The sequence below is a fragment of the Chaetomium tenue genome, assembly GCF_020726465.1.
Source record: "Chaetomium tenue strain MPI-SDFR-AT-0079 chromosome Unknown F5144scaffold_1, whole genome shotgun sequence".
NCBI lineage: Eukaryota > Fungi > Ascomycota > Sordariomycetes > Sordariales > Chaetomiaceae > Chaetomium > Chaetomium tenue.
Genome location: NW_027117329.1, coordinates 2,054,387 through 2,077,476, shown reverse-complemented (window position 1 = coordinate 2,077,476; position 23,090 = coordinate 2,054,387). Strand labels below are relative to the sequence as shown.

Below are 23,090 nucleotides of genomic sequence, written 5' to 3'. Positions count from 1 at the left end.
TTGATATTTTAATTTCCAGGTTCGAATCCTCCAACCAACAATTGAGCATGTATCATCAAGGGGCATCTTCAGGCTGCCATTTAGCTTCTTAAGGGCGAGTCCTCTCTGTCTTCATCTCATCTCATCTTCTCTCCGTAACCACTTGAATCCACAAATTGAGAAGGCTGCCAAAATGCACCCACGCTTCTCATTGATCACTTTGCTCGCGGCAACAGCCGTGTCGGCTGCAGCCGCCGACTCTGCTCCGGCCCCAGTCGGCCTCTCGCCGGCGCTAGCACCGGGTCCGGCACTCGACGCCCGGCAAAATCCACCTCCACCACCACCACCACCGCCACCACCACCGCCGCCGCCGCCGCCGCCAAACCCAACACTGCCAGACATAGACATACCAGAGCCATCTGGTGCCAACCCGAACCCATCCCCGCCAAACCCATCCCCGCCAAACCCGTCAGACCCAAACCCGTCACCACCGAACCCAACTCCGCCACCTGGTCGACCAACGGACTTCCCAACCCTGCCATCCATCACCAAACCCCCCATCTCACTCTTCTCCCTCCCAACCAGCTGCAGCACCTCCCTCTCCTCCCTCATCACCGCCCTCCCCACCCCCGGCACCACGGACCACACAGACCTCCCCGCCTGGGCCTCCGCCTCCGCCCCCATCCAAAAAGTCCTCTCCGTCATCACCAACAACTACGCGTACCGCAGCCTCGGCGACGACGCCGTCGACTGGTGCCTCGCCGCCGCCGTCGGCCCCACCCCGCCCGCCTCGCTGTCGGCTGCCTACTCGGCCTACCTCGACCAGGTCCAGTCCTGGCGCTACGACGTCGAGGGCACCGCCTACGAGCTCGCGGCTAAGTGTGGCTACCAGGTCGGCTTGGGCGCGGAGATGCTCGTGGCGACGGAGATGGATATGTGCACGAGTGGGCTGGCGGCGAGTGTCACGCCGTTTAAGACGGCGGGGGTGGGGTCGGGGATTGATGGGGGTGGTGGGGAGGGAGAGGGTGGTGGTGGTGGGGAGAATGCGGCTGGGAGGGTGGTGGGTGTTGGGGGGGCGGTGGTGGTGGTGGGCGCGGTTGTTGTTGGGGGGGTGCTGGCGTTTTTGTGAGGGGTGAGTAAGTGATTGAATGAGGGAAAATGTAGATAGGCGGATGGGCGGGTGGACGTTCGAGAGGTCCAAGTATTACTGGACGGGAACAACTAGAATGCCTAATCAATATTGTGCTTAGGTGAGCGAGTAAACCTCAGTGTTAATATCGGGGATCTGGGGACATCATCTGTGCGCAGAAGGGTTTATATTCTTCGCCCCACCTACTTTTCAGTCCACCCATCTTCCACACTTCCTTCATTCACGTGCCGTTGTATTTATGCAATCCTCAATTGGTCGTGGGCATGACTTTATTTATATCGGGGGGCAGTTGGCCTTGGCAGGGCCATGCTTCATTCATTCTTCCAAGATAAACTTCTAAACATTCACCGTGTTTTGTCATGTAATACATAATCCGATTCTCGGGCCCTCGCTTTTATCCCTTTGTTTTCTTGCCTAATTCCAGCCTTGGGGCACAGTGTCAAGTATACCGCGCCAGAAGTTACCTAGTTACTGTGCAATATGAAGTCCAGTGTTGGGTACCTAGTTGATATGTTGATATTTGAATTGAGAAGTAAATGCAGACGCCACTGGACAGTCTAACCACCATGGAATTCTTGACCTTTTACTCGGCAACACAGCTATTCCTAGGTACTTTCGAGCTTGTTGATCTGCCGGGTCTTTTGAGAAAGTGATCGCGGCGGAGCTTCGCCCATCGTTACTTCCTAATAGGGAAATACGGAATATCGTAGAACAGCCGACCGCTTCTTCTTCTTGTAATGTATCTCGAAGTGTTTTTTATGCTGTCGGCGAGTAAACTTTCTGTCGCAACCCTCATAATCATAGCGGACACTGTTCTCTGATCGTTGATATATAGATACATGAATCTTGGCGCTGCGCGAGGCGTGGCCGGAGGAGGTGAAGGTCTTGATATAACGGTATTATTTACGGTCTTGGCGGGGAATCGTTCAAACGTCCGTTCCTTGCACTCGTACGATGGCTGTCGTTCCGGAATATGCAAGAGAACTGGCCCTCGACGGTATAGTTGTTGGAAGGGGACCGGATCTCGGGTTGGAGACCTGGGTCTATGGGTACATACCCCGGCTTGTCTCAGGGAGTGAAGGGCGAGAGTAAAGATGTCGGCCCGGGATAGTTACTGGGACCCTAGTAATGGGAGAGAGCTGAAGCCGCTAGGGCCTAATCACCGCTCTGGACTGACGTTGGTCTAGACGAACGTTGTTTCCCACCAGGCCCGTGCTCATAAACGTTTTTATGCTTACGCTCTTATAGATGTAACAACTTGAAATCAGTGATAACAGCTACGAAGACAGATACGGAAGGGCCAAGGCCTGATTGCTGGTGGCAATTGGAGTGATTCCGGCAAGTCCCATGACCACGGTGTGCCTACAAGGCTACATCTACGTCCGCACCTGCCCAGTTCCGCTGAGAACTCTTCAACTTTACCACGTCTTTTCTCTGCTCGTTTCCAAGCCACCAGAGCAGCCTTCTTCTCTTCTCGCCTTCCCGAGCCTGTATATTCGTATACAGGCTCTAAAAAAACAAAAACCCCATGGCCACCTTCCCACCCGCAGAAGGTCTCGCCCGCGCGGCTCTCACCGTGGCCACGGTGACCCGCGCCAACACCCCCCGCCACCGCCCCGACCCCTCTCCCCCCGCGATCTCGGGCTCGTCGGTGGGCAAACTCGTGGGCGCTATCGTGGGCGTCGTCTTCTCGCTGGTCGCCGTCTTCGCGCTCTCCGCCCTTTGGAAGCGCCGCCGCCGCCGCCGCCGCCGCCACCGCCACCGCCGCCAACACGACGCGGAGGCCGCCACCACTGCCGCAGCAGCAGCAGCCGGGCCCCCACCTCCTCCTCCTCCGGACGACGACGACGACGACGAGCCCCCGCCGCCCTACCAGCACCCGCCTCCGTACGCCGAGGCAGCGGGGCAGGCGCCGGACCCCGTCGCGTTCGCCTTCCCTGTGCTCCCGCCCCCTGCGTACCCGGGCGGCGGGCACAACGCCCACCCATCACCGCCGCCGCCGCCGCCACCACCACCGCTCGGGGCACAAGCGCAGGACTTCGAGCTGCAGCCGCTGCCACCGCTAGCACAACCACCACCAGAAGCGGGAGCACCGCCAGCGGCTGCAGCTGGGGCGGGGCGCGAGGGAGGACAAGAAAATGGGCCGGGTGGGAGGACGCGGGGACAGAAGGTGTCCAGGGCAAGGGCGAGGGAGGGGGCAAGACGGGACGCGTCGGGACGGGCGCGGAGGAGGATAGCCACGGGACCGGTGGAGGCTGACGAGGGCGAGGGAAATCCCCGTCACGGGCATCGGGAGGAGCAGCAGCCGGGAGACTCTCAAGAGGGCTGTGAGCGGGGAGGGAAACAACAAGGGGGATGCCCTGACGGTTGATGGGGATTGGGAATATAATTTTTAAACATAATTCGTTATGATAGCCATTGTTAATATTAATAAAGAGATGGCCGTTTCAATCCATTTGATTTCAACAGCGAGGCCATTTGATTACCACAACTGAACCATCCGATTGTAACAACACCACTATATCAACACGTGTCTCCCATACAATCCTCTATACATAACTCCAACACTGACCCCAGTACCATGTTTTAGCTGTTTCTTTCCCCAAATCACATATAGTTTAGTCTATTTGTATTATTTGTATCGCTCCATTACTTTCAGATGATCAAAACTGTGCTACGGCGCTTAGTTCCTTTGAATATACTGTTAAATATAGTGTTAAATATCGATGTCAATTTTATTATGTTTTTAAGCGGTTTAGCTGCTCCCAGATTGCTAGATTCAACTACGTATTATATGTGGATTAAATTTGAGTTGATGGAGCTCACTGAGAAAAAGGGGGTCTGAAGCCAGGGATGGGGTTATTTATAGACGGAGGAATGTGTGGTAGATCACGTATCTTAGACCCGTTGTTGGAATAACAGTCCCGAACAGCTATCTCTTGATGAATTCGAACAAGTTCGACAGCCGCTCGCGGGTAGTGATAGATGGAAGTCCTGATAGGACAGCGATTGTGAATAAAGGTCGATCTCTCAAGACAGCACAAGGACAACAACGACGAATGCGCAGAACTAGACGCAAGCCAGGCAGGCAGCAAGCAAGGAAGTCTCGATTGCCCACGATGACATTCTCCCAGAAACATCCATCGCATACCATACATACAGCCATCCCCCTCAGATCTCTCATCAGCCCCGAGATAATCCGGGCGTCTGGTCTCTCCTTTTCCCACAACAATGCCGCCGCAGCGACCCTTCCCTTGCAGCCAAACAGCAAAAGCAATGCTATGCTTCCCAGAATAACACCCTGCAAGACCCATCTAATGCAGAAGAAGCCAATTAATGATACCTTACCTTGTATATACCCGCTCCCACTGCCAATATGACACTCCGCACCAAAGATACTGCCTCCCCCCCCGCTCTAGTACGAGAGCTATTACTTCTTATTTGCCACCTTATGTTCCTCCAAAGCCTCCGCAAGAGCCTGCGCGAACGCAGGTGTCTTGACCTGGAGCACCCATGTCTCTAATCCCTTGCCATCGTCCGCCGCCGTCGTCAGCTTGACGGTTTTCGTGTCCGCCTTGTAGGTGAAGTCCGGTAGCACAATCTTGTTGAGCGCGACGTGCCCGCGTGGTTCAGCGCGCAGCAATATCCGCACCGCACCGGTAGACTTGTTCTTGAGGAGGCGCAGGGGTCCGACCCCTTGCGTCTTCCACGCGGGCTTCTTCGCTTTGTCGCCGCTGGCGCCGGATTCGTCGTCCGAATCGGAGCCCGTGACGAGTTTGACTGCCTTGGCGCGCACTTCATGGACGGCGACCTCGCACTCCTCGCCCGGGCCGCCGTCGGTTAGCGAGATTTGCTCCTGTGGTGCGTCATCCCCGTCAGCGTTTGTTCCTTGACCATCTTCAGCATTGGCAGACGGCTCAGGGGTGGTCGCCGCCGGCGTGGTTGCCAAACTTGAGGCTCCGCCAAACGTAAAAGGGGAATCTGAACGTCACGTATTAATGATATATTCGAGCGATTGGACATTGCACAACTTACTAGTACCTGTTGAGGTCCCCCCGCCGGGAACTAGGCTATTGCCAAAGATGGGTGTTGCTGAGGGGGGGTTTTGTGAGAACATGGGAGCGCTGCTCGGCTGGGACGCGCCTCCGAAGCTAAAGGTTGGTCCCGATGAAGGCCCACCGAACGAGACAGATTGCTGAGCGCCGTTGTCCGGTGCTCCACCAAAGTTGATAGTGGGCGTATTACTGGAGCCGGCACCGAAAGTGAAGGAGGTGGACGTGGACGGGGCGTCACTTCCAAAGTTGAAGGATGAAGGCGCCGAGAAGGTCCCGTCCGTTGAAAATGGGTTCTTGATTGTATCGTTAGTGCCGCCAGCGCCAAAGGTAAACGAGGTACCCCCAGCGGCACCAAAGATGGACCCGTCCGTTTGCGGTGCGGCGGGCTGCGGTGCAACGGGCACCTGGGAGGAGCCGAAGCTGAAGATGGGCGCGGACGATGCCGGTGTCGGCGCAGGCGCGTTAGCAAATAAGCCTGCGGGCTTCGTTTCGGCTCCGGAAGTGGCGCCGAAGATCGGCTTCGATGCGGCAGGTCCGGCAGTGGCGCCAAAAATGAGTTTCGATTCGGCGGCGGTGCTGCCAAACAAAGGCTTTGTCTCCTGGGCCGGAGCCGGGGCGGGGGTGGTCGCACCGAACAGATTATTAGCCTGCGTCGCGGGCGCCGCCGCCATGTTACCAAAGATGCTCTTCGTCTCCGTGGCAGGGGCCGCTGACGTGCTGGCACCGCCAAACAAGTTTTTCGTCTCGGCGGATTCGGGTGCGGGGGTAGATGCAGCAGAACCGAACAGAGAGCTGCTCGGTTTATTCTCGGTAGCCCCAAACGCGGGCTTCTTCGCAGCGGGCTCATCGCTGTTGGCAATGGAGGGAGCTGTGCTCGAACCAAAAAGGTTGTTTGCCGGCTTGCTCGCGTTGGCACCAAAGATGGTGGAAGCGGGCTTCTCGGCCTGAGTCTCGGACGATTGGGTCTTACCAAACAAGCCGCCAAACTGAGGCTGAGTAGCTGGTGCCGCTTCAGTCTTGTTTTGGTTTCCAAACATGGTCGATTGGAACATGTTGGTTTTGGCGGGTTCGGGAGCGGTAGCCGCTGACTGGGCGCCGAACAAGGTGGTAGCAGGTTTGGAATCTTTAGCCTCCTCGCCCTCCTTCTTCTGGTCAAATGTAGGGGTGGCGGAGCCGAACATAGTAGAACCTGTGCTGGTCGACGTGCTAAAACCACCAAAGGCCGGGGGCGCGGCAGCCGGGGCATCTCCGCTCTTTGCTCCAAAGGAAGAGAAAAGGTTCGGAGTGGCCCCATCGACTGTAGCGGAGGGGGCAGCTCCGTCAGCCTTCTTCGTCTGAGCCCCAAAGAGGTTCTGAGGAGCGGCTTCCTTGGTGGTCTCGGCAGGGGGGGTGGCTGCTGTTTTCTTGCCGGCAGCAGCCCCGAAGTCAACGGCCGAGGAGCCGGCAGGTTGCTGTGAACTAAGCCCAAAGCCAGGGGCCGCAGTAGAAGCGAACTTGATCGGCGTAGCCGCGTTCCAAGTGTTGTTGGCCGGCGCGGCAGCGGGCTGTTCCTTGACGGGGCTTGCGGACCGTTCCTTTTCAGGCGGCGGAGCAAACAAGCCTCCGTCACTCGGAGACACCTTCCTGACCGGCTGACCGTCGCTACCCCTGGTAATGCGGTCAAAGATGCTGCGGCCTTGGGTGCTATCGCCGGCCTCCGAAGATGCACTCGACATGCCGTTCGTAGTAGGCTTCTTGGTATCGAACAGCTGCGGTGTCGATACACCGCCGCTCGCCGCTTGCTCGTCGCTCTGGCTGACGTCCTGAACCTCCGACCCTTCTTCTTCCGCCTCGGAGCCCGTCTCGCTATCTTCGTCGGCGCCTTCATTGCCGCTACCCTTGCTTCCATCAGAGAGGTGACCAAAGATATTGGTAGAGCCGACAGGCTTGGGCGCCGCACCGAAGACGGACGTGCCAAGGGGGCCGTTGGGCTGGGGACCCGTGCTCGAGGCAAACAGGCTCTTGCCGGTGGACTTCACGGGTGTGGCGGAAGCCGACTGAGCATTGTTGGCAATGCTTTCGAACACGGACTTGGTAGCAGACGGCGGGGCAGCCGGTTTCTGAAGCTTGGCCGGGTGGTTCTCGTCAGGCTCGGCGTCGGCCTTGCGCTTGTTCTTGGCCGAGGCATCTTGACCGCGGGCACGTTTGTTAGAACCCGGGGACGATGCCGCGAGGGTGTTGCTGCTCGGTGTCAGCTCATCCTCGGCCTTCCTCTTCGGTGTCCCGTTCACCCTAGGGGACCCGGACTCGTCTTCCGAGTCAGGAATCCCGTGCTTCTGCTTCCACTCCTTTTTGACAGCCTCGGATGCCCTGACGGTTTTGAACTCGTACAGGCCGTACCGCAGCATGATCAGGCTGCGGCTCTTCTCATATTCTTTGGCGAAATTGAGGATGTTGATCTTCCAGTCCTTCTTGGTGAACACGTCGTCCGCAGCATATTTCAGCCGCCGCAAGTCAAGGATGCAAAAGAACTGGCGCCTTTGGTGCTCATCCAGGTCAGGCGGGCAGTAGTGTGCGAGGAATTCGTCGGCATAGACTGAGCCGGACCTGTTCGGGTCATCAGGCACCTCGTTGGCGAGCATCTCGCCAGTGAGGTGGCGCGGCGGAGACGGAATCCTCATCTTGAACAACTCGGTGGACGTAGTGTTTGCAAGGATGCGGCCATTGACATCGGCCGTCGAGCCACGGGGCGGCTTTCCGGGCGTGTTGGGGGGGAAACTCTGGTTCAGCGTGCTTGCGGCGGGCACCCGAGGGGAGAAGGTCTGCAGACCGGGCCGCGAATACAGCGCCGAGGAGCGGAAGATATTTCGAGGGGTCGAGGTGACGCCAGAGAAACTCGTCGATTTCGGGACGGCGTTGGACGGCGCATGCGACATGACCGATGCCGACATGGCCGGCAGTCGTTTGTTCGGGTTGTCGCCCGGCATCCGCCTAACTACCATGCTGGACGGCCGGTGCGCGATATCCGATGCAGAAATGCTCTGGGATAGTTTGCTTGATGGGCCTTGGGGCCGACCGATGATCCTGCGCGATGCGATTTGCGACTCGCTAGCGCGCTTCATCGGGCTGTGCGGCGCGGACGCGGTGTTGTTGAACTCGCGCTGCGCGGGTGCGGGCGCAGCGGGCTTGGGAGATGCATCAGTGCTCATGTCTCGGTCCTCTGGGGGAGCAGAAGGACTGCGAAAGAGCCCGGTAAAACCGAAGATGCTTCGCTTCTTGGATGGCGGATCCATGATGTCGCCTCTCGATGAGCTAGGCTCGCGCGTGGGAAAACGACGACAGGTGGAGATGCGAGGGTATGGGTTCTCGGTTTAGAATATGGATGAAATGAAATCGATCGCGGCCATGTGCATCCGTCCTCGAGTTTGGCGCGTCGCTCGTCGCGTCGGGGCCGGGATGGACGGTGGCTGTTCAGGCCGGGAACGAGGTTTAGGGGGATGTTCGCGGTTGGTCTGAGCCTCGGCGTGGAAACCCGACAAGACGCGCCGAACAATGGGAATGATGGGGAAATGAACAAGAGACTCGATGATGAGGATGAAAGTGGCAATTGAGGTTGCCACTAAGTGACGCCGTGTTTCCTGTCAAAGCAGGTGGCTGATGAAAGACGCCGCACCAAGTGAATGGTGTGTGTTGTGGAGGAACAGCCCTCGAAGCAACGGCTCAGCTTGGGAGGCCAGAAAAAATTGAATGAGGTGCCCTTAGAAAACGCGGGCAGCTCAAACCCTGTTCTGCGGCGCGTGCACAGGCCACCTACCCCGATCAAAATGTGGAGTCGCCAAAGAACGGACGCCTCAGGCACAGCCGTCCAATGGGGGGGACAATTCAGGCAGCGGGTCTTGCCGAAAGGCAAAGTCAACCACAAGCTGCAGCCGCAACCGGGCTTCATTCCAAGACAACCAATTGCGCCTGCCGTCTTTGGCACCCCTCCATATCAGTTCGGCCAAGGTTCCGGAAGTACCATAGTGTGTCCTGAGGTACATGTACAAATACAGGCACCCAATGTCAATACGGCCGCGTGACCGAGCAAGGCACACCCCACGTCCAAAAATGGTCGCGTGTACATGAAGCGGCGCAGGCTTATCCCCCTTAAACGTTTAGACGAGGGGTGAGTTGCCTGCAGGTGTTAATGGCGCCCCAAAAATACAAGTTTGGTTGTAGAAACGGACAAGTTATACGTATTGAAATTGGATACCTCCGTAAAACACTGGTGGCGCTGGGACCGGGTATTTGGTAGGTGTCTCATGATGGAACAGTGAACATAGAATGAGAACGCTCGGCGATTTCATAACGGTGGCAACATGTGTCACAAAAATCGAGCCTGGTTCATCTCGTCTGATATTTCGCTATCTACACGGGACTGTGCTCGCCGCCCATGCCGTTTCCATTTTCCCATGTACTTTACGTAATTTACGAGAGCTGGTGAACAGACGAGGGAATACCACCAGCAGAATAAGGGGGAGCGACTTATACAGACGATAGAATACAGAATATGCGGCCAGCGAAGATTATCGTTCGATCATACCTTACGGTTTAGTTATGACGCCGCTAGACGGCCATTTTCAGACCCGCGCACTATCAATAATACCAACAAGCAGTGACCGAGTGAGCAATCCTCAAGATGTTGGCGAATATATGCCTCTCGTCGCAAGTCGCTCGTGAAGTGTGTTTGATCTAAAAACCAGCCCGTCCAAATGTTTCCTGACGATGTTATTCATGCCTTCGTTTGTTGCTGTGAATTGGGAAGTCGGCAAGGGGTAAACTAGTCCACAAAACACTCCCTCAGCCTCCAACCCCCTCTATGAGAGGCAGACAGTTCGGCATAGTTGTTATCACAGCCTCACTGAGAGACATTAATTGCTTCCAAAAAACAATGTAATTTGCGCCGATCACGGGGTTCTGTCTTTTAAAGAAGACAAGAACGGTATTATACAAGAGAACCGTCATTCAACATTATTAAGTTTCGCCCGACAAAACATCCTCGTTTAAAGCTTGGCCTTGGTCTGGGCCTTCTTGAGAATAGGGTCGAGCTTGGTGGCCTTCATGACGTCACCCTTGATCTTGAGCTTGCCAGACATGAATAGCCGCTGGGCGTTGGCCTTGCCGGCAACGAGGGAGCCAAAGTCGGCCTCGGAGAGGGAGAGAGTGACTGCAGGATGGCGTGTCAGTAAGGCTTGTTTTGTTTGATGAGGTGGTTCGGGAAGAAAGTGCAGACGCACCAGTCGGCTTCTCGCCAACACCGGTGCCAACGGCGCCCTTGTTCTTGAGGTCGATATGCCAGCTCTCGGTCTCGCCGGCAGCGTTCTTGAGGGTAAAGGCAAAAACGGCGTTGCCCTGCTTCATCGCATCCTTGCGGTCGGCCTCGCTCGCGTTGAGGGCCTTGTTGATCTCGTCAAAAGCCACCGAGGAGGGGAACTTGTCTTTTTTTGATGTCAGCTCTCGAAATCTGGGTTGGAAAAAGGACGGTTCGGGCAGGTTGAGGCCAACAAGGGCATTGAATGGCTAGGCGCGCAAACTCACCGTTCTTGAGAGACATTGTGGCGGTGGATTTTGGTATGGAAATAGCGGTTGTGGGCGTAGCGTTGGAAAAGAAAATTGAATGATGGGATGGGTATCTTGAAATGCTGGGCGGAAAAGTGAAGACAACGTAAAGGGGAGTCGTGGGGCAGGGCCCAAGTTTATAATGCAAGAGCGGGAGAGGATGCAGGCATTGGCCGTTCCGTCCGAAAGCGATGACGCTACAAAAAGTTGCATGTGAATTGAACCTCGGCGCATTCCCTCGAAGGCGCAGGGCAGCCCAATGAAACAAGGCGCCATGTGCAGCCGAGAAGGTGGGGCGTGGGTCATCAGCGATGCCCTGTTGTGCGGCACCGTGCCAGCTTGCGAGCCTGCTCACCCCACATGTGTTGGGGAAAATCTCCTTCCCCACAATCACTCAACTGGAGGGATTCCATTGCGATTCTAGTGTGTCGATCGACACTGAAACCATGGGATTGTGATTTTACGGGGCAGTGCCGACTCGACCGGCTACCACCCGACCCGCGGCTCCTTTTGATCGGACATGCGCCGGGAATTTGAAGACAACTTCGATTGCCGAAACCACGCCACGATGCGATTGTGGCGAGCTGCCGACGAGATCTATCCTCGATGTACATTGTGAGTTGTGGTTTCTGAGAACAATGGTGATAGTGCAATATTCAATGGTATCACGGTATCTGATGTGTAATTCTTCAAATATACATGTAGGTATCCTGGCCCTCGGTGATAGAGTCGGCTCTCATCCGAACAACATCAAGCCAAACAGAATTCCGAGGATTGTTAACATCAACCCTAACCCCGACATAATGGCTCCTCCTGCCCCTGAATCCTCACCCTTATCCCCACCCCCATTTCCATCTCCATCTTCACCACCATCACCTCGACCCGTGTTTCTCAAGTACGCAGCCATCACCGCTCCCCAACTCCCCGGGTGGTCCTTCATCGACGTAACAACCACACTCCCATTCCCTTCCGAACCACTCCCAGCATCAACCACCAGGTTCTCCGTCGCCTTGCTGCTCGCCGTGAACCACCACATCCCCTTCGCCCCCTTCACATACGCCATATTTGTCTGGCATATGCCACCCGTAAGGCCACACTGCGGGTCACTCCACAACCCATCCGTCATGCCCCCATAGAAACTCCACATAGCCGACCCATGAATCACCACGTCCTCCACCCCATCCACATACAATCCCCAAGCCCGCCGACACATATCATCCTCCTCATCACACCCCTCAAACCCCGGATCCCCAAACCGCCCATCCACCTTCCACGGCGCCGGCGCCCTCAACGGCGTCCCCCTCCCCTGCCAATACGGGCTCTCCGTCTGATGCTGGCCGAGATACACCCCCTTCGCCCCGCGCAGCGCATACTGATACAGCACGCAATGCTCAAACGACGTGCCCACCAACCACACACCCCCCCCCTCACCCTCCCCCTCCCCTTTCCCATTCCCATCACCACCACCATCATTACTCTCCACCAACACCCCCCTCCCCACCGCAATATTCTGCGGTGGCTCCGACGCCAACTCCCCATCCAACCGATGGTCCGCCACCCACCCCCACACATCCTCCAGGTACGCCGACGCCGACCCCGCCACATGCAGCAGGGTGTGCGCGGCACGACAGCCGCTCACATCGCGCGCCCCGCACGCCGTGCTCACGCCCGTGTCGGCCGCCCCGCCGACGCGGAACACGCTGTTCCAGATGCCGACGTCACCGGGCTGAGCGCCGGCGGTGTGGATTTGCGTGAGGATCGCGCCGGGGAGGGGGGCGGCCACGGTGATGAGGAGGTCGGTGATGTGGGTGATGCCGCGGTCGTTGGGGTGGCCGAGGCGGAGGATGGGTTGCGGGTTGAGGGGGTTGGCGAAGTGCGTGCCGAAGCCGGAGATGGTGCTGAAGACTTCGCCGGTGAGGCGCGAGCCGGGGGGGATGTGGATCGTGGTGGTGGTGCGGTAGGTGCCTTGGGGGAAGAAGATGATTTTGCAGTTGGCGTGCTTGAGGAGGATGGCGTTGATGGAGGGGCCGTCGTCGTGGGAGTCTGGTTGGGGGGTGGGGTTAGTGAGTGAGGAGGGTAGGGTGGTTGGTTGGGCGGGGGGTGGGGGAGGGAGGGAAAGCTTACTGTCGCCGTACACGGGGTGCTCGGGATCTTCTTTCACGCTGACCACTTGGCTGATGTCATATTTCTCGTACTGTGGTAAGGGGGCGGTAAAGTATTTCCCGTCTACCAGGAGGCTTGCTGGTCGGCTGATAGGGTAGGTTTTGCTAGACTGGTAGCCATCGGGGCTGCTGTGACAAGTCAACACCCACGCTTTCTTCTCTAGCTTGGCGCAGATACTCACGTATTCCCCATCACCCAGACCTGGCCTGCAGGAACTGACCCTTGACGCAGCGTCGAGCCACTGGAGGATACCACGGCCACGGCGTCGCTGACGGCAAAGTTGTCCAGGACAAGCGAACCCTCACCGTACCCGCTTACATAGGCCTTAACGCCAGCATTGCATCGCGAGACAGAGGAGTCGACAACGGATAGCGCGCCGCTGCTATTAGCCGCGCCCATATCGACGCCATAGTTGCAGTTCGTAAAGCTGCACCCCTGGATCGTTGAGACGAACGACCGCTGAATGAAAATGCCGACGTTGCAGCCGTCAAACTTGAGCCCCTTCAACATGTACTGCTGGTTCGCAAGCAGGATACCGATAGCACCGCCCGTGAAGGAACAGTCCGAGATGATCTTGCCGGAGCCGCCCTCGTCCATGGTGACGCCGACGTGGCCCGAGGACGGCGCCATCTTGATGTGGACGTTTGTCAGGCTACAGCCCTGTGAGACGGACCATTCGATGGCTTTGGCCGGCACTTCCCTGGGAACTCGCGTCGTGTCGATGTTGAAGTTGCGGACGGCCATGTAGAAGTTCTTGGTGGAACCGCCTTCGCCCTGGTGTTCATCGTAGCCATGGATGACGGGGTGTGACTCGAGGGCTGGGTCGGCGATGAGAGTGGGCAGGTTCAGGGGGTCGCCTATCAGAAAGGTGCTGACCAGCATCTGAATGGGTTTCTTGATCAGGTATGTGCCCGGGGGGACATAGACATATGCCGGCATGGTGGTGACGGTGTTTCCCGTCCGATTCCAGGCTACGTTGGTTTTAGTCTTGTTTTCGTTCATCCGACCTCTTCACCTACCGCTTATGGCACTGTTGAAGGCATCTGATGAGTCCTTCTTGCCGGAACTATCTGCGCCATATTGAACCACTGTACGATAGTACTCGAAAGTCGAGTCAGCAGCAAAAGGGGTCGTCCCATTGTGGCCTATCTGAGCCCGCCACCAAGTTTTAGGATCCCCAGGCGATAGCGCTTGACATGACTGCCTTTCCTGTATCGAGGGCCCCTCGGGTTGTCGATGGGCAGTGACAAAAGCGGCTATGAAGACGGTGAATGCCAGTTGAACCCTCATTGGAGAAGTAGTTGGGGGCCTTGGGAGAGGCGCAACAACACTCGTTTTAAAGAAAAGACAGGACAACAAATCCAGCGGCGTCAAGACAAAACTGAGGCTAGACTAAAGAAAAAAGAAAAGGAAATGACCAAGTATTTACCGCCATTGCTGGGAGATGAGGCAACAGCGCATGAGATGTTGGAGCGTCCAACGTTTCCATCCTAAATGAATACGCAGGGGAAAAGGTCATGAATGCAACCACACTCTCCCGCAGTCGCTTTCCGGAGTGTGTGTCTATGCATGATCGTCTTGGGGGCGCCCCTCAATTGGGTAGGTAAGTCTGGGGGAGCCGTATTTCCGGGAACTTGTGTCAACCGTTGGCTCTGAACCAACCACCCGTCCGGCCAAGAGACACTACGATCCTGGGAACACGACTCTGTCACCCCTCAAAGAGGAGTTTGGAGATCTCTCCTCGTATGCCAGGGGTGGTATTTTCATGCACGGGGTAAAAAAGTGCAAAAGAAACGACGTGGGCCTGATTCGAACAGACGCTCCCGAAGGAACAAGATTTCTAGTCTTGCGCATTAGACCACTCTGCCACCACGCCTTGAATATTAGTCAAAAGAACTTGGGTTTTTGTTCGGCGTTCCACTGGCAGAACGACAATTTTGCCAAGTCCGTCCCTGCCAAGCATTTCGATAACACCTTGCGGGTCGATAAGCCAGAATACCTCGAACAAACGAACAAACGCACTCTCGGTCCGTTCGTTTGTCCTTGTGTCTCCGGACATCAGTCGACCCAGCCACTCCCTTGTATCACCAACCCATGCCGCCCTCACCTTCTTTCTTTCCACCCTCGCCTTCTTTCTTTCTTACCATGCGCAATCGCCGCTAACAAACGCAATCGACCGCAAAACAAACCACCCACCACCATCAGCCATGTCCGCCCTCCTCTCGCTCCTTGGTTGGAGCTTCCTCCCAGATGTATGTACTCCTCCTACTCCTAGGACCCTCCTTCCTTCCCTCACTCCCAACCCCCCCACAGCGACCACCAAAAAACAAAACTAACCCCCCACCCCCCACCTCCGTAGCTCGTAACCGGCTGGACCCAATCCCTCTACTACAGCATCACCATCCGCGCGGGCGACCCCAAGCCCCAACCCGGCACCCCGCGCTGGGCCGAGCACCGCCGCCGGATCCACATCGCGGTCGTCGCTCTCTACCTGCTCTACACCATCTACGAGGCCGACTACGACCTGCAGCGCGCCGGCAGCTACTACACGGACCTGGGCGTGCCGCTGGACGCGACCGAGCGCGAGATCAAGTCGCGCTTCCGCCGCCTGGCCGCCCTGCACCACCCGGACAAGGTGTCTTCGGCGGCGGGCGCGGGGGGGAATGGTGGGCCGACGCAGGAGGATATCAATGCGTATTTTGTGCACCTGAAGACGGCGGCGGACGCGCTGACGGACCCGGCGAGGCGGTTCGCGTATGAAAGGTTTGGGCCGGATGTCATGGGCTGGACGCGGTGCGTGACGGTGCGTGATTTTGTGGTGCGCGGCGCGCAGGGTCTGGTGCCGTATTACATGGCGGCGGCGGCGGCGATGTATGGGTTGGGGCTGTTGGGGTACCTCGATTGGGGCCGCTACGAGCGCTGGCTGGTGCTGGCTGTGCTGTTTGTCTTTGAGGCCCACACCGTCACCCGCCCCGGTATGCCGCGCGTGCTGGAGCGCGTGGTGAACCCGTTGTTGGGACGGTTGGCGGGGCGGCCGCCGTACCTGCCTTTTCAGGCGATCGCATTGGCGAGGAAGCTGAGCGTGACGGTGTATATTGCGTTTTCTCAAATCGGGCCACTGTTGGCGGCGGACACGCAGAGTGGGCAGCTGGTGGTGAGCGCGAACAAGGGCGGAGATGATGAGAAGGCGCTGAGCGAAGGGCTGGAGATGTTGGAGAAGGCGGTCAAGCGGCTGGATACGGACGCCAGGCGGTTGTTGGAGACCGAGATGGCGCCGTTTGCGGGGGCTGAAGATACGAGGAGCACCATGTGGGTTAATGTCAAGGAGTGGTTGGTCCAGAACACGATCCGCTCGGATCCCATGGTGCGGGATGCTCTGGGGAAGGCGTTCGCGAAGCGCAGGATGGAAGCGCCCGCAGGGGCTAAGGAGACTAAGTAACGTGGATAGAGACCTGGATTTAGAAAGCAATGCTATTTTTTACCGCCCCGGTCTTGCTTTGCCAAATGCAGCTACATTAAATACCCGTGCTTGTAAAACCATTCTATGTATCTATCCACCAGTTCGTTCATCTCCAAAGTTACGTCGCCTACTAATGCCGTAAATTGTAAACGCTGGCGTAGAACCCAGCCCTGGTTTCCACCCCTCTTCATCTACAATCTCTGCCGCCCGCGTGTCTCGATAGGAATCATACATATGCCCACAAACGCCGCCAAAATCAGCGCAGCCGCCATATACACGGGCGTCGTCGTCCCATCCCCGGGCACCGTTGCAGCAATAATCGGCGCCAGCAACCCCGTAGCTCTATTCAAGAAACTCGCCACACCCGTGCCCGCCCCACGGACCGGCGCGGGGAAGACCTCGGGGGTAAAAGCATACAGGACGCCGTACATGATGTTCTGGGCAAACGCCTCGACACACGTGAAGGCCAGCTGCGACGAGGGCGTCTTGCCGAACTGGACGAACAGGAACAGGAACACGGCCGACACGAGCGTCGAGATGGCCAGCGTGCCGCGCCGGCCCAGGAAGGGAGACTTCATGTCCACCGAGTACGCCGCCAGCAGGCTGCCGGGCACGCCGACGATGCTTGTGATGGCGTAGCTGCGGTACGTGTCGCCCGTGATTTCCGAGGCGGGGGCGTCGCCTGAGTTGTCGCTGTTGTTGCCGCCGTGGGAGAGATATTGCGGGAGGAAGGCGTTGAAAAGGGGGTAGCCCATCCCGATGGTGGCCCAGGCGAACCAGATCAGGGCGGTGGCCATGCCGAGCTTGCGGCTGTTGAACAGTGGCCGGATGCGCTCGGCTGAGAAGGAGGCGAGCTTGTTTCGGATGATGTTTCTGGTCGAGAGCCGTCTCCGAGCCGGCGGGGCTATGTCATCGACCACGGCGTCCAGGACCTCTTCTGTCAGCCAGGTCTTCTTGCCGTTTTTGAGCGCTATGCCCTGTACGACAGCAATTGCTTCAGCCTGCCGACCTCGCGAGAGCAGGTACTTCGGAGATTCGAACATGTGGAAGAGGAAGAAGCGGACGAGGAACATGATAAAGGTGATCATGCCGATGGTGAAGACGAAGTACCGCCATCCTTGCTCGACGGGCCAGTTGGCGATAAAAAACCAGGCGAACAAGGACGAACAGAGCTGTCCAGCCGGCCACCAAACCGAGAGGAGGGTTAACAGGGAGCTGGAAGCGTCAGGTAGAAACTCGAGAAAGAGTGCCCCGTCTACGGGGAGGTTACCGCCAACGCCGAAGCCCAAGATGGCATACAGCACACAAACTCCACCCCAGCTTGAGGCATACGCCGTGGCCGTGCCGAACACACTGGCGATGAGAAGCGTGACGTTGAAGGCAATGCGTCGGCCCATCATGTCAGACCCTATACCCCAGAAGAAGCTCCCGAAACACAACCCCAAAAACACAGCTGACGTTGTGTAGCGCACGGATTTCTCTGAGATGCCAAACTCGGCTGAGAGGGAGGGGAGAGTGAGCGACACGCCCTGCATCCACAGACTACAAACAGATTTGTTAGTCAACAATAGGGGGTATTCAACAAGCACGGAGACTCACTTATCGGCAAACCACCCAAACCCGCAAAGCACAAACAATTGCCAGTTATACCTCCCCATCCCAATATCTTGGATGGCTTTGTTGATGAGCTTAGATCTCACTGGCGAGGCCTAGTTAGCATTCGTCTCCCAGAAGCCAGCCAGGAATAACTACTCACTCTCATACGTAGTCCACTCCCCCCCCTTCTTCCCCGCTCTCACCTCCCTCCTCAACCCCTCGATGCTGTACTCGGCAGCGGAATTAGTCATGACAAGCATGGTCGTATCCCCATCGTCCCCGTCCCCGTCCTTGTCCGGGTCGTCGTCTTCGTCGAAGGCTTCATCCTCCAGCTGCCCCTCGGGTTCGGGCTGTGGCCGTAACCGGTATGAGTGGCTGTGGCGATGGGCCTCAGAAAGGGGAATCACGGCACTGGAGTAATCGGCGGCCGTCTCGGACCGGCGCCATGTCCATGGTATTGATATCATCCTGCCGCTCTCTGTTCCTTTCTCAAGCTTCACCCCCAGTTCGAGGATTGCACAATCGGTAAAACTAAGCCCACTCCGTTTCTAGTGGAGCAGATTTGAGAATATATAGTTCGTTTAGCCCTGGTTGCCCAGACCCTGAAAGTAGTCTGAAGGTTCTTGCTGTGAGATGGTTGAATTAGGCGATATGCCCCGCCTGGCTTTGAGCAGATGAAACACGCCGTAGCTGAAACAATAAAACCGGGGCGCTCGAAATACGAATGTCTAGGTTGTAAAGATGGGTTTGCGAATGAGGGACTCAGTTTATCGTTCCTGGGTTGCCCAATGAATTCTAGAGTCGTCCGATGGAAACAAGGGGTTGAAAGTTTAAAGATGTTCAGAGACTCAACAGCGGGCATCCACTAAAGGATGAGATGAAACCGCACTGTTGGACGCCGAAAACGTGCCCCAGCTGCAGCCAATCGATCGGATCAGTTGACAGCAACGTGGGGGTTCACTCATTAACCCGGGTCTGCTGAGGCAAGCTGCACCTTCCGCAAAAAGAGCACGCATCCATCCCTTGCATTGACGCAACTTCCAAGTTTGACTCAACAATTGAAGCAATCGAAATACTTCGTACCGGAATGCAAAATGGATAGCGAAAAAGAAACGCTCGTAATGAGCTGCTTGCTAATTGCGACGTGGGCCTGATTCGAACAGACGCTCCCGAAGGAACAAGATTTCTAGTCTTGCGCATTAGACCACTCTGCCACCACGCCGAGGATGATTGTTCACGTGACCGCAACTCGGTCTCTTCAGAGAAGCGGCTGAGTGGGTACGCAGTTGGCAGTTTCCTTTTCCTCCCGTCTTTGCGTTTATCTTATCCGTCTAGGTAGATAACCGTTCCGAAAGTCCCAGGATACAACGCATAGAACCTGGGCCCGTTTCCGAAAGCACAGCAGCGTTCAAGTTGAATACTCGTATCATGCCGGCCTTCCGTGAGTAAGTTTGGCCAAGTGGAACTCGAGTCTCAATTGCGGGCCCTGAGTGTGGGCGATCAAAACGGCAGTTTGTTCAAGACTGTGGTTGGAAGAGGCTTTTTGATGGATCCCGAAAGTCACATCACACAGTCTGCCGTTGTGCCATCGGAACAGACACCATGGCTGACCTCGAACAACCAGCCCGTCGAAGCTAGTTAATTAGGGTAAGTATTGTTTCTTTCCGAAGCTGATATCAACACTTTCACCAAAGGGCCAAATCCACGGGACAAAAAGAACACTATCTTGACTATCAACCAGACGGAACCTGATCTGCCCGTGTCGGGGATAAGATGGCTTTCGCAACTCCAACCAACCCCCCGAGCCCCCGAAATCCGGGCCGGCCAGTGTGCCTCGGCACTCTTGTCAATTTATGGGGAACCCTGGCCCTGGATGCGGGGGCCAATAGCTCCCGCCTATGGCTAACCAATCGGTAAGAAGCTCCGCTCGCCTCCAATCGCAACGCCCTGCTTGTCAAGCCTGGGCTACTGCAGCCACCATGCAGTTCAGCCCACGAGACGAGCGAGCCAGAAGCCGAGGAACGCGGTTTCCAGTGGGATGGAAGAGGGGGGAGAAAGAGCAAAAGGAAAGAACAGACAAGCCAGGAGAAATAGGCCATGTTGGTGAGGAGGTGGAACTCGGACGTAGGGATCAATCAACTCTCCATTTCCAACCTCCACATTCCCTTTTCCAGCTTCCATCGCAAGAAGTGGCTCCCAGAGCGTTGTATTCACAGCAGGGGTACCAAACTTCACCAACTCCGCCCCCAGACCGTCTCGGAACCTGCGGGGTCTTTTGGGGTCTTTTGGGGTCTTTTGGGGTCTTTTGGGGCCCTTTGATGTTGAGGAGTCCGACAACCGAATCCTTCGTTTAAAGGAAAGGCAGGGGTTACTTGGGGAGGGACTGCCTCTACATTCTAGGATCAAATACCTCTCGTGCCTTCCTATCGTTGTGTTTTTTGCTTTATTGTCGTTTCATCCTAACCAGTGATAAGACACAAGCGTCTGTGTCTTGTTCCGTGGCTAGGGAAAACAACCCACCCTCGCCTTGCGGTTAAGCTTTGGCGCTTAGAGGCACTTATAGCTGCCCAGGTATATATACCTATACCTCAAGACTAGCCATCTTTGCTCCTACCCCTCCCTCCTTCACACCGTCAACTAGGGCCCAAGTCCCTCCTCTCCTCATCACCATTGTTGTAGCGAATTGTTTTTTGGTTTGTTTTTGGAACCCCAGCCCGCGATAAATTAACCTCATATATCACTCACAATCTTCTTCACCACTCCGACAGGCCGGGTAGGTACGTTATGAAGTCCCGCCTCGTACTTGGGTTTTACTAACCCCAGCACTAGCACCACAGCCCCTTATTCACCATGACCATCACATCACGCTGGCAGGTGCCCATTCCACGCTGCTCCCTGCAGCAATGGATCCTCGGGTCAGCATGTGGTCCCATCTCCGACCACCAGGCCTTTATCGACCCAGACAACCATGAGACCAACTACCTCACCATGAGCGACTACCGCCTGCTCTCGAAGCGCGTTGCCCTGGGCCTCCAGAAGGAAGGGATCAAGAAGGGCGACCGGGTGCTCATTTTCTCCGGCAACAGCCTCCTCTTCCCCTCCGTCTTCCTCGGCGTCCTCATGGCTGGTGGTATAGTGACCGGGGCCAACCCGACGTTCGTTCCACGGGAGCTGGCGTACCAGCTCAAAGACAGCGGAGCGCGCTTCCTCTTCGTCGCCGAGCAGGCCGTGAAGACGGCCTTCGAGGCAGCAGCCGAGGTCGGGTTGCCCAAGGACCGCATCTTCGTCCTGGGCAACAGCACCGTCCCAACCTCCCGTATCGCACAAGCCCCTTCCCCCGGGCCCGGCGCCAGGGGCCGCGTAGACGGCGCACACCACTGGACCGAACTCCTCGCCGGCAGCCCCAGCCAAGCCGAGACCTGGAGCTGGGAGGAACCCTCCAACCCGGAAGAAACCACCTGCTGCCTCAACTACTCCAGCGGCACCACAGGCGTGCCTAAAGGCGTCGAGATCAGCCACTACTCGTACGTCGCCAACGGCGTCGGGGTCGTGCACATCAACAACCTGCGCCCGGACGCCGCCGAGCGCCAAGCGCGCGAGCGCGGGCTGGCCTTCCTCCCCTTCTACCACACCTACGGCCAGACCTACTTCATCGCCAACCTCCCGCACCTGCGCATCCCGGTGTACGTGATGCCCTCCTTCGACTTTGTCAAGATGCTCTCGCACATCCAGCGCTTCCGCGTCACCACCCTCCCCGTCGTGCCCCCCATTGTCGTGCTTCTCGCCAAGCACCCCGCCACCCGCCAGTACGACCTCTCCTCCATCGAGACCATCGGCTCGGGCGCCGCGCCCCTCACCCGCGAGGTCTGCGAGGAGGTCGAGCGCCTCTTCCCCGGAAAGGGCCTGTTCGTGCGCCAAGGGTGGGGCATGACCGAGGTCACCTGCACGGCCATCGCGTGGGACGCCACGTCCACGCTGGGCGGGTCGGCGGGGGTGGGCGAGGTGTACCCCAACTGTCGGGCTCGGCTGGTGGCGCTGGATGGGAAGACGCCGATTGAGACGGCACGGGTGACGGGGGAGTTGTGGGTTACCGGCCCGACGCTCATGCGGCGCTACTGGAACAAGCCCGAGGCGACGGCCGAGACGGTCGTGGTGGATGCGGACGGGACGAGGTGGTTGCGGACGGGGGATATTGCGTTTGTGGAGGAGTATAAACCAGGGGGGATTTTCCATGTGGTGGACCGGGTGAAGGAGCTGATCAAGGTCAAGGGTAATCAGGTGGCGCCGGCGGAGCTGGAGGGGGTGTTGTTGGATAACCCGGACGTGGCGGACGCGGCGGTGGTTGGCGTGACGATTGGGGGCGAGGAGGTGCCGCGCGCGTATGTGGTGCGGCGGCCGCAGTCGACGGCTTCGGAGAAGGACGTGGCTGCGTGGATGGAGGGCAAGGTCACTCGCTACAAGCGCCTCAAGGGCGGCGTCGTGTTTGTGGATGCCGTTCCTAAGAACCCGGTACGTAAAAGCATCCTGATAATAAGCCTGTAGAGTGAGTGGCTTCGAGATCCGTACTAACTTATGGTTTTTTTTGTATAGTCTGGCAAGATCCTCCGCAAGCAGCTTCGGGATCGTGCTAAGCAGGAGGTGGGCGACGGCAAGCCGAAGACGTCACGACTTTGAGCAAGCGAGTCTGCCTTGGGAGAACCCTCTCCTTCCCCCGTCCTCTGTTTCTAGGTTTTGGCTCTACCAACCTCTATTCGACTCCGCCAAGCAGCAGACGAGGTTTAAGGGGCAGAATCTAGCTCTTTTCAGCATGATAGATGTAGAGCCAGAGAACATTGCTATATATTCTTGTAGGCGCTCCTCAGGCCTAGCGCACAGTATCCCAATGTCACAGTTCTTAGCACTATGAGATGTACATAGCGGAATGGTTGAACACCGTGTCTCACGTAGTCTTGACGGGTTTACTGTGTTTGGCCGAGGATTCACTCAGGAGATAGCACGAACCCCCAAGAAAACAGCAACAGGTACCGCCTTCTCACGTCACCCACACGTCATCACTTGAGAGAAAAGCACGTTCCCAGTAACAATCTTGGGATTTTTTATAATGACTAGC

At 57.1% G+C, this 23,090-nt stretch overlaps 7 protein-coding genes and 2 non-coding genes across 9 annotated transcripts; 3 read left to right on the top strand and 6 right to left on the bottom strand.

Moving 5' to 3' along the window:
• Positions 1-172: 172 nt before the first annotated feature.
• On the top strand, positions 173-3,500 carry F5144DRAFT_588536 (uncharacterized protein; the record flags this gene model as incomplete). Its single annotated transcript, XM_066789944.1, has 5 exons — positions 173-1,090; positions 1,144-1,229; positions 1,660-1,661; positions 2,680-2,831; positions 2,988-3,500. The coding sequence occupies 5 exons, from the start codon at positions 173-175 to the stop codon at positions 3,498-3,500; spliced, it is 1,671 nt and encodes a 556-aa protein (XP_066648214.1).
• A 602-nt stretch (positions 3,501-4,102) lies between these two features.
• On the bottom strand, positions 4,103-8,456 carry F5144DRAFT_501483 (uncharacterized protein; the record flags this gene model as incomplete). Its single annotated transcript, XM_066786397.1, has 3 exons — positions 4,103-5,110; positions 5,165-5,324; positions 6,741-8,456. The coding sequence occupies 3 exons, from the start codon at positions 8,454-8,456 to the stop codon at positions 4,560-4,562; spliced, it is 2,427 nt and encodes an 808-aa protein (XP_066648213.1). The 3' UTR covers positions 4,103-4,559.
• A 1,307-nt stretch (positions 8,457-9,763) lies between these two features.
• Positions 9,764-10,846, bottom strand: F5144DRAFT_554666 (SCP2 sterol-binding domain-containing protein). Its single transcript, XM_066787859.1, has 2 exons — positions 10,440-10,846; positions 9,764-10,369 (listed from the first exon to the last, which is right to left on the bottom strand). The coding sequence occupies exons 1-2, from the start codon at positions 10,561-10,563 to the stop codon at positions 10,206-10,208; spliced, it is 288 nt and encodes a 95-aa protein (XP_066648212.1). The 5' UTR covers positions 10,564-10,846; the 3' UTR covers positions 9,764-10,205.
• A 436-nt stretch (positions 10,847-11,282) lies between these two features.
• F5144DRAFT_26942 (pectate lyase superfamily protein-domain-containing protein) lies at positions 11,283-14,043 on the bottom strand. Its single transcript, XM_066783594.1, has 3 exons — positions 13,106-14,043; positions 12,886-13,052; positions 11,283-12,804 (listed from the first exon to the last, which is right to left on the bottom strand). The coding sequence occupies exons 1-3, from the start codon at positions 13,924-13,926 to the stop codon at positions 11,498-11,500; spliced, it is 2,295 nt and encodes a 764-aa protein (XP_066648211.1). The 5' UTR covers positions 13,927-14,043; the 3' UTR covers positions 11,283-11,497.
• Positions 14,044-14,718: 675 nt separating this feature from the next.
• Positions 14,719-14,800, bottom strand: F5144DRAFT_t10. Its single transcript has one exon. It is a non-coding gene; the product is annotated as a tRNA-Ser (tRNA).
• Positions 14,781-16,395, top strand: F5144DRAFT_522700 (uncharacterized protein). Its single transcript, XM_066786751.1, has 2 exons — positions 14,781-15,176; positions 15,284-16,395. Exons 1-2 carry the CDS (start codon positions 15,132-15,134, stop codon positions 16,361-16,363), a joined length of 1,125 nt encoding a protein of 374 aa, XP_066648210.1. The 5' UTR covers positions 14,781-15,131; the 3' UTR covers positions 16,364-16,395.
• Positions 16,396-16,469: 74 nt separating this feature from the next.
• F5144DRAFT_26937 (major facilitator superfamily domain-containing protein) lies at positions 16,470-18,692 on the bottom strand. Its single transcript, XM_066783592.1, has 3 exons — positions 18,141-18,692; positions 17,984-18,083; positions 16,470-17,926 (listed from the first exon to the last, which is right to left on the bottom strand). Exons 1-3 carry the CDS (start codon positions 18,445-18,447, stop codon positions 16,576-16,578), a joined length of 1,758 nt encoding a protein of 585 aa, XP_066648209.1. The 5' UTR covers positions 18,448-18,692; the 3' UTR covers positions 16,470-16,575.
• Positions 18,693-19,120: 428 nt separating this feature from the next.
• F5144DRAFT_t9 lies at positions 19,121-19,202 on the bottom strand. Its single transcript has one exon. It is a non-coding gene; the product is annotated as a tRNA-Ser (tRNA).
• Positions 19,203-20,742: 1,540 nt separating this feature from the next.
• Positions 20,743-22,816, top strand: F5144DRAFT_522695 (uncharacterized protein). Its single transcript, XM_066786750.1, has 3 exons — positions 20,743-20,757; positions 20,810-22,489; positions 22,571-22,816. The coding sequence occupies exons 2-3, from the start codon at positions 20,831-20,833 to the stop codon at positions 22,652-22,654; spliced, it is 1,743 nt and encodes a 580-aa protein (XP_066648208.1). The 5' UTR covers positions 20,743-20,757; positions 20,810-20,830; the 3' UTR covers positions 22,655-22,816.
• The last annotated feature ends 274 nt before the right edge of the window (positions 22,817-23,090 follow it).

Excerpts from the sequence above, each read along its gene's own strand:
- F5144DRAFT_554666 (XM_066787859.1), bottom strand. The coding sequence starts at position 10,563 with ATGAAGCAGGGCAACGCCGTTTTTGCCTTTACCCTCAAGAACGCTGCC. Across the intron at positions 10,370-10,439 it reads TGTTGGCGAGAAGCCGACTG|TCACTCTCTCCCTCTCCGAG; the intron begins GTGCGTCTGCAC and ends GCCATCCTGCAG.
- F5144DRAFT_26942 (XM_066783594.1), bottom strand. The coding sequence starts at position 13,926 with ATGAACGAAAACAAGACTAAAACCAACGTAGCCTGGAATCGGACGGGA. Across the intron at positions 13,053-13,105 it reads GTCTGGGTGATGGGGAATAC|CAGCCCCGATGGCTACCAGT; the intron begins GTGAGTATCTGC and ends GACTTGTCACAG. Across the intron at positions 12,805-12,885 it reads GCACCCCGTGTACGGCGACA|ACTCCCACGACGACGGCCCC; the intron begins GTAAGCTTTCCC and ends CCCCCCAACCAG.
- F5144DRAFT_522700 (XM_066786751.1), top strand. The coding sequence starts at position 15,132 with ATGTCCGCCCTCCTCTCGCTCCTTGGTTGGAGCTTCCTCCCAGAT. Across the intron at positions 15,177-15,283 it reads GTTGGAGCTTCCTCCCAGAT|CTCGTAACCGGCTGGACCCA; the intron begins GTATGTACTCCT and ends CCACCTCCGTAG.
- F5144DRAFT_26937 (XM_066783592.1), bottom strand. The coding sequence starts at position 18,447 with ATGATATCAATACCATGGACATGGCGCCGGTCCGAGACGGCCGCCGAT. Across the intron at positions 18,084-18,140 it reads GGAGTGGACTACGTATGAGA|TGAGATCTAAGCTCATCAAC; the intron begins GTGAGTAGTTAT and ends AGGCCTCGCCAG. Across the intron at positions 17,927-17,983 it reads TTTGGGTGGTTTGCCGATAA|TCTGTGGATGCAGGGCGTGT; the intron begins GTGAGTCTCCGT and ends ATCTGTTTGTAG.
- F5144DRAFT_522695 (XM_066786750.1), top strand. The coding sequence starts at position 20,831 with ATGACCATCACATCACGCTGGCAGGTGCCCATTCCACGCTGCTCCCTG. Across the intron at positions 22,490-22,570 it reads ATGCCGTTCCTAAGAACCCG|TCTGGCAAGATCCTCCGCAA; the intron begins GTACGTAAAAGC and ends TTTTTTGTATAG.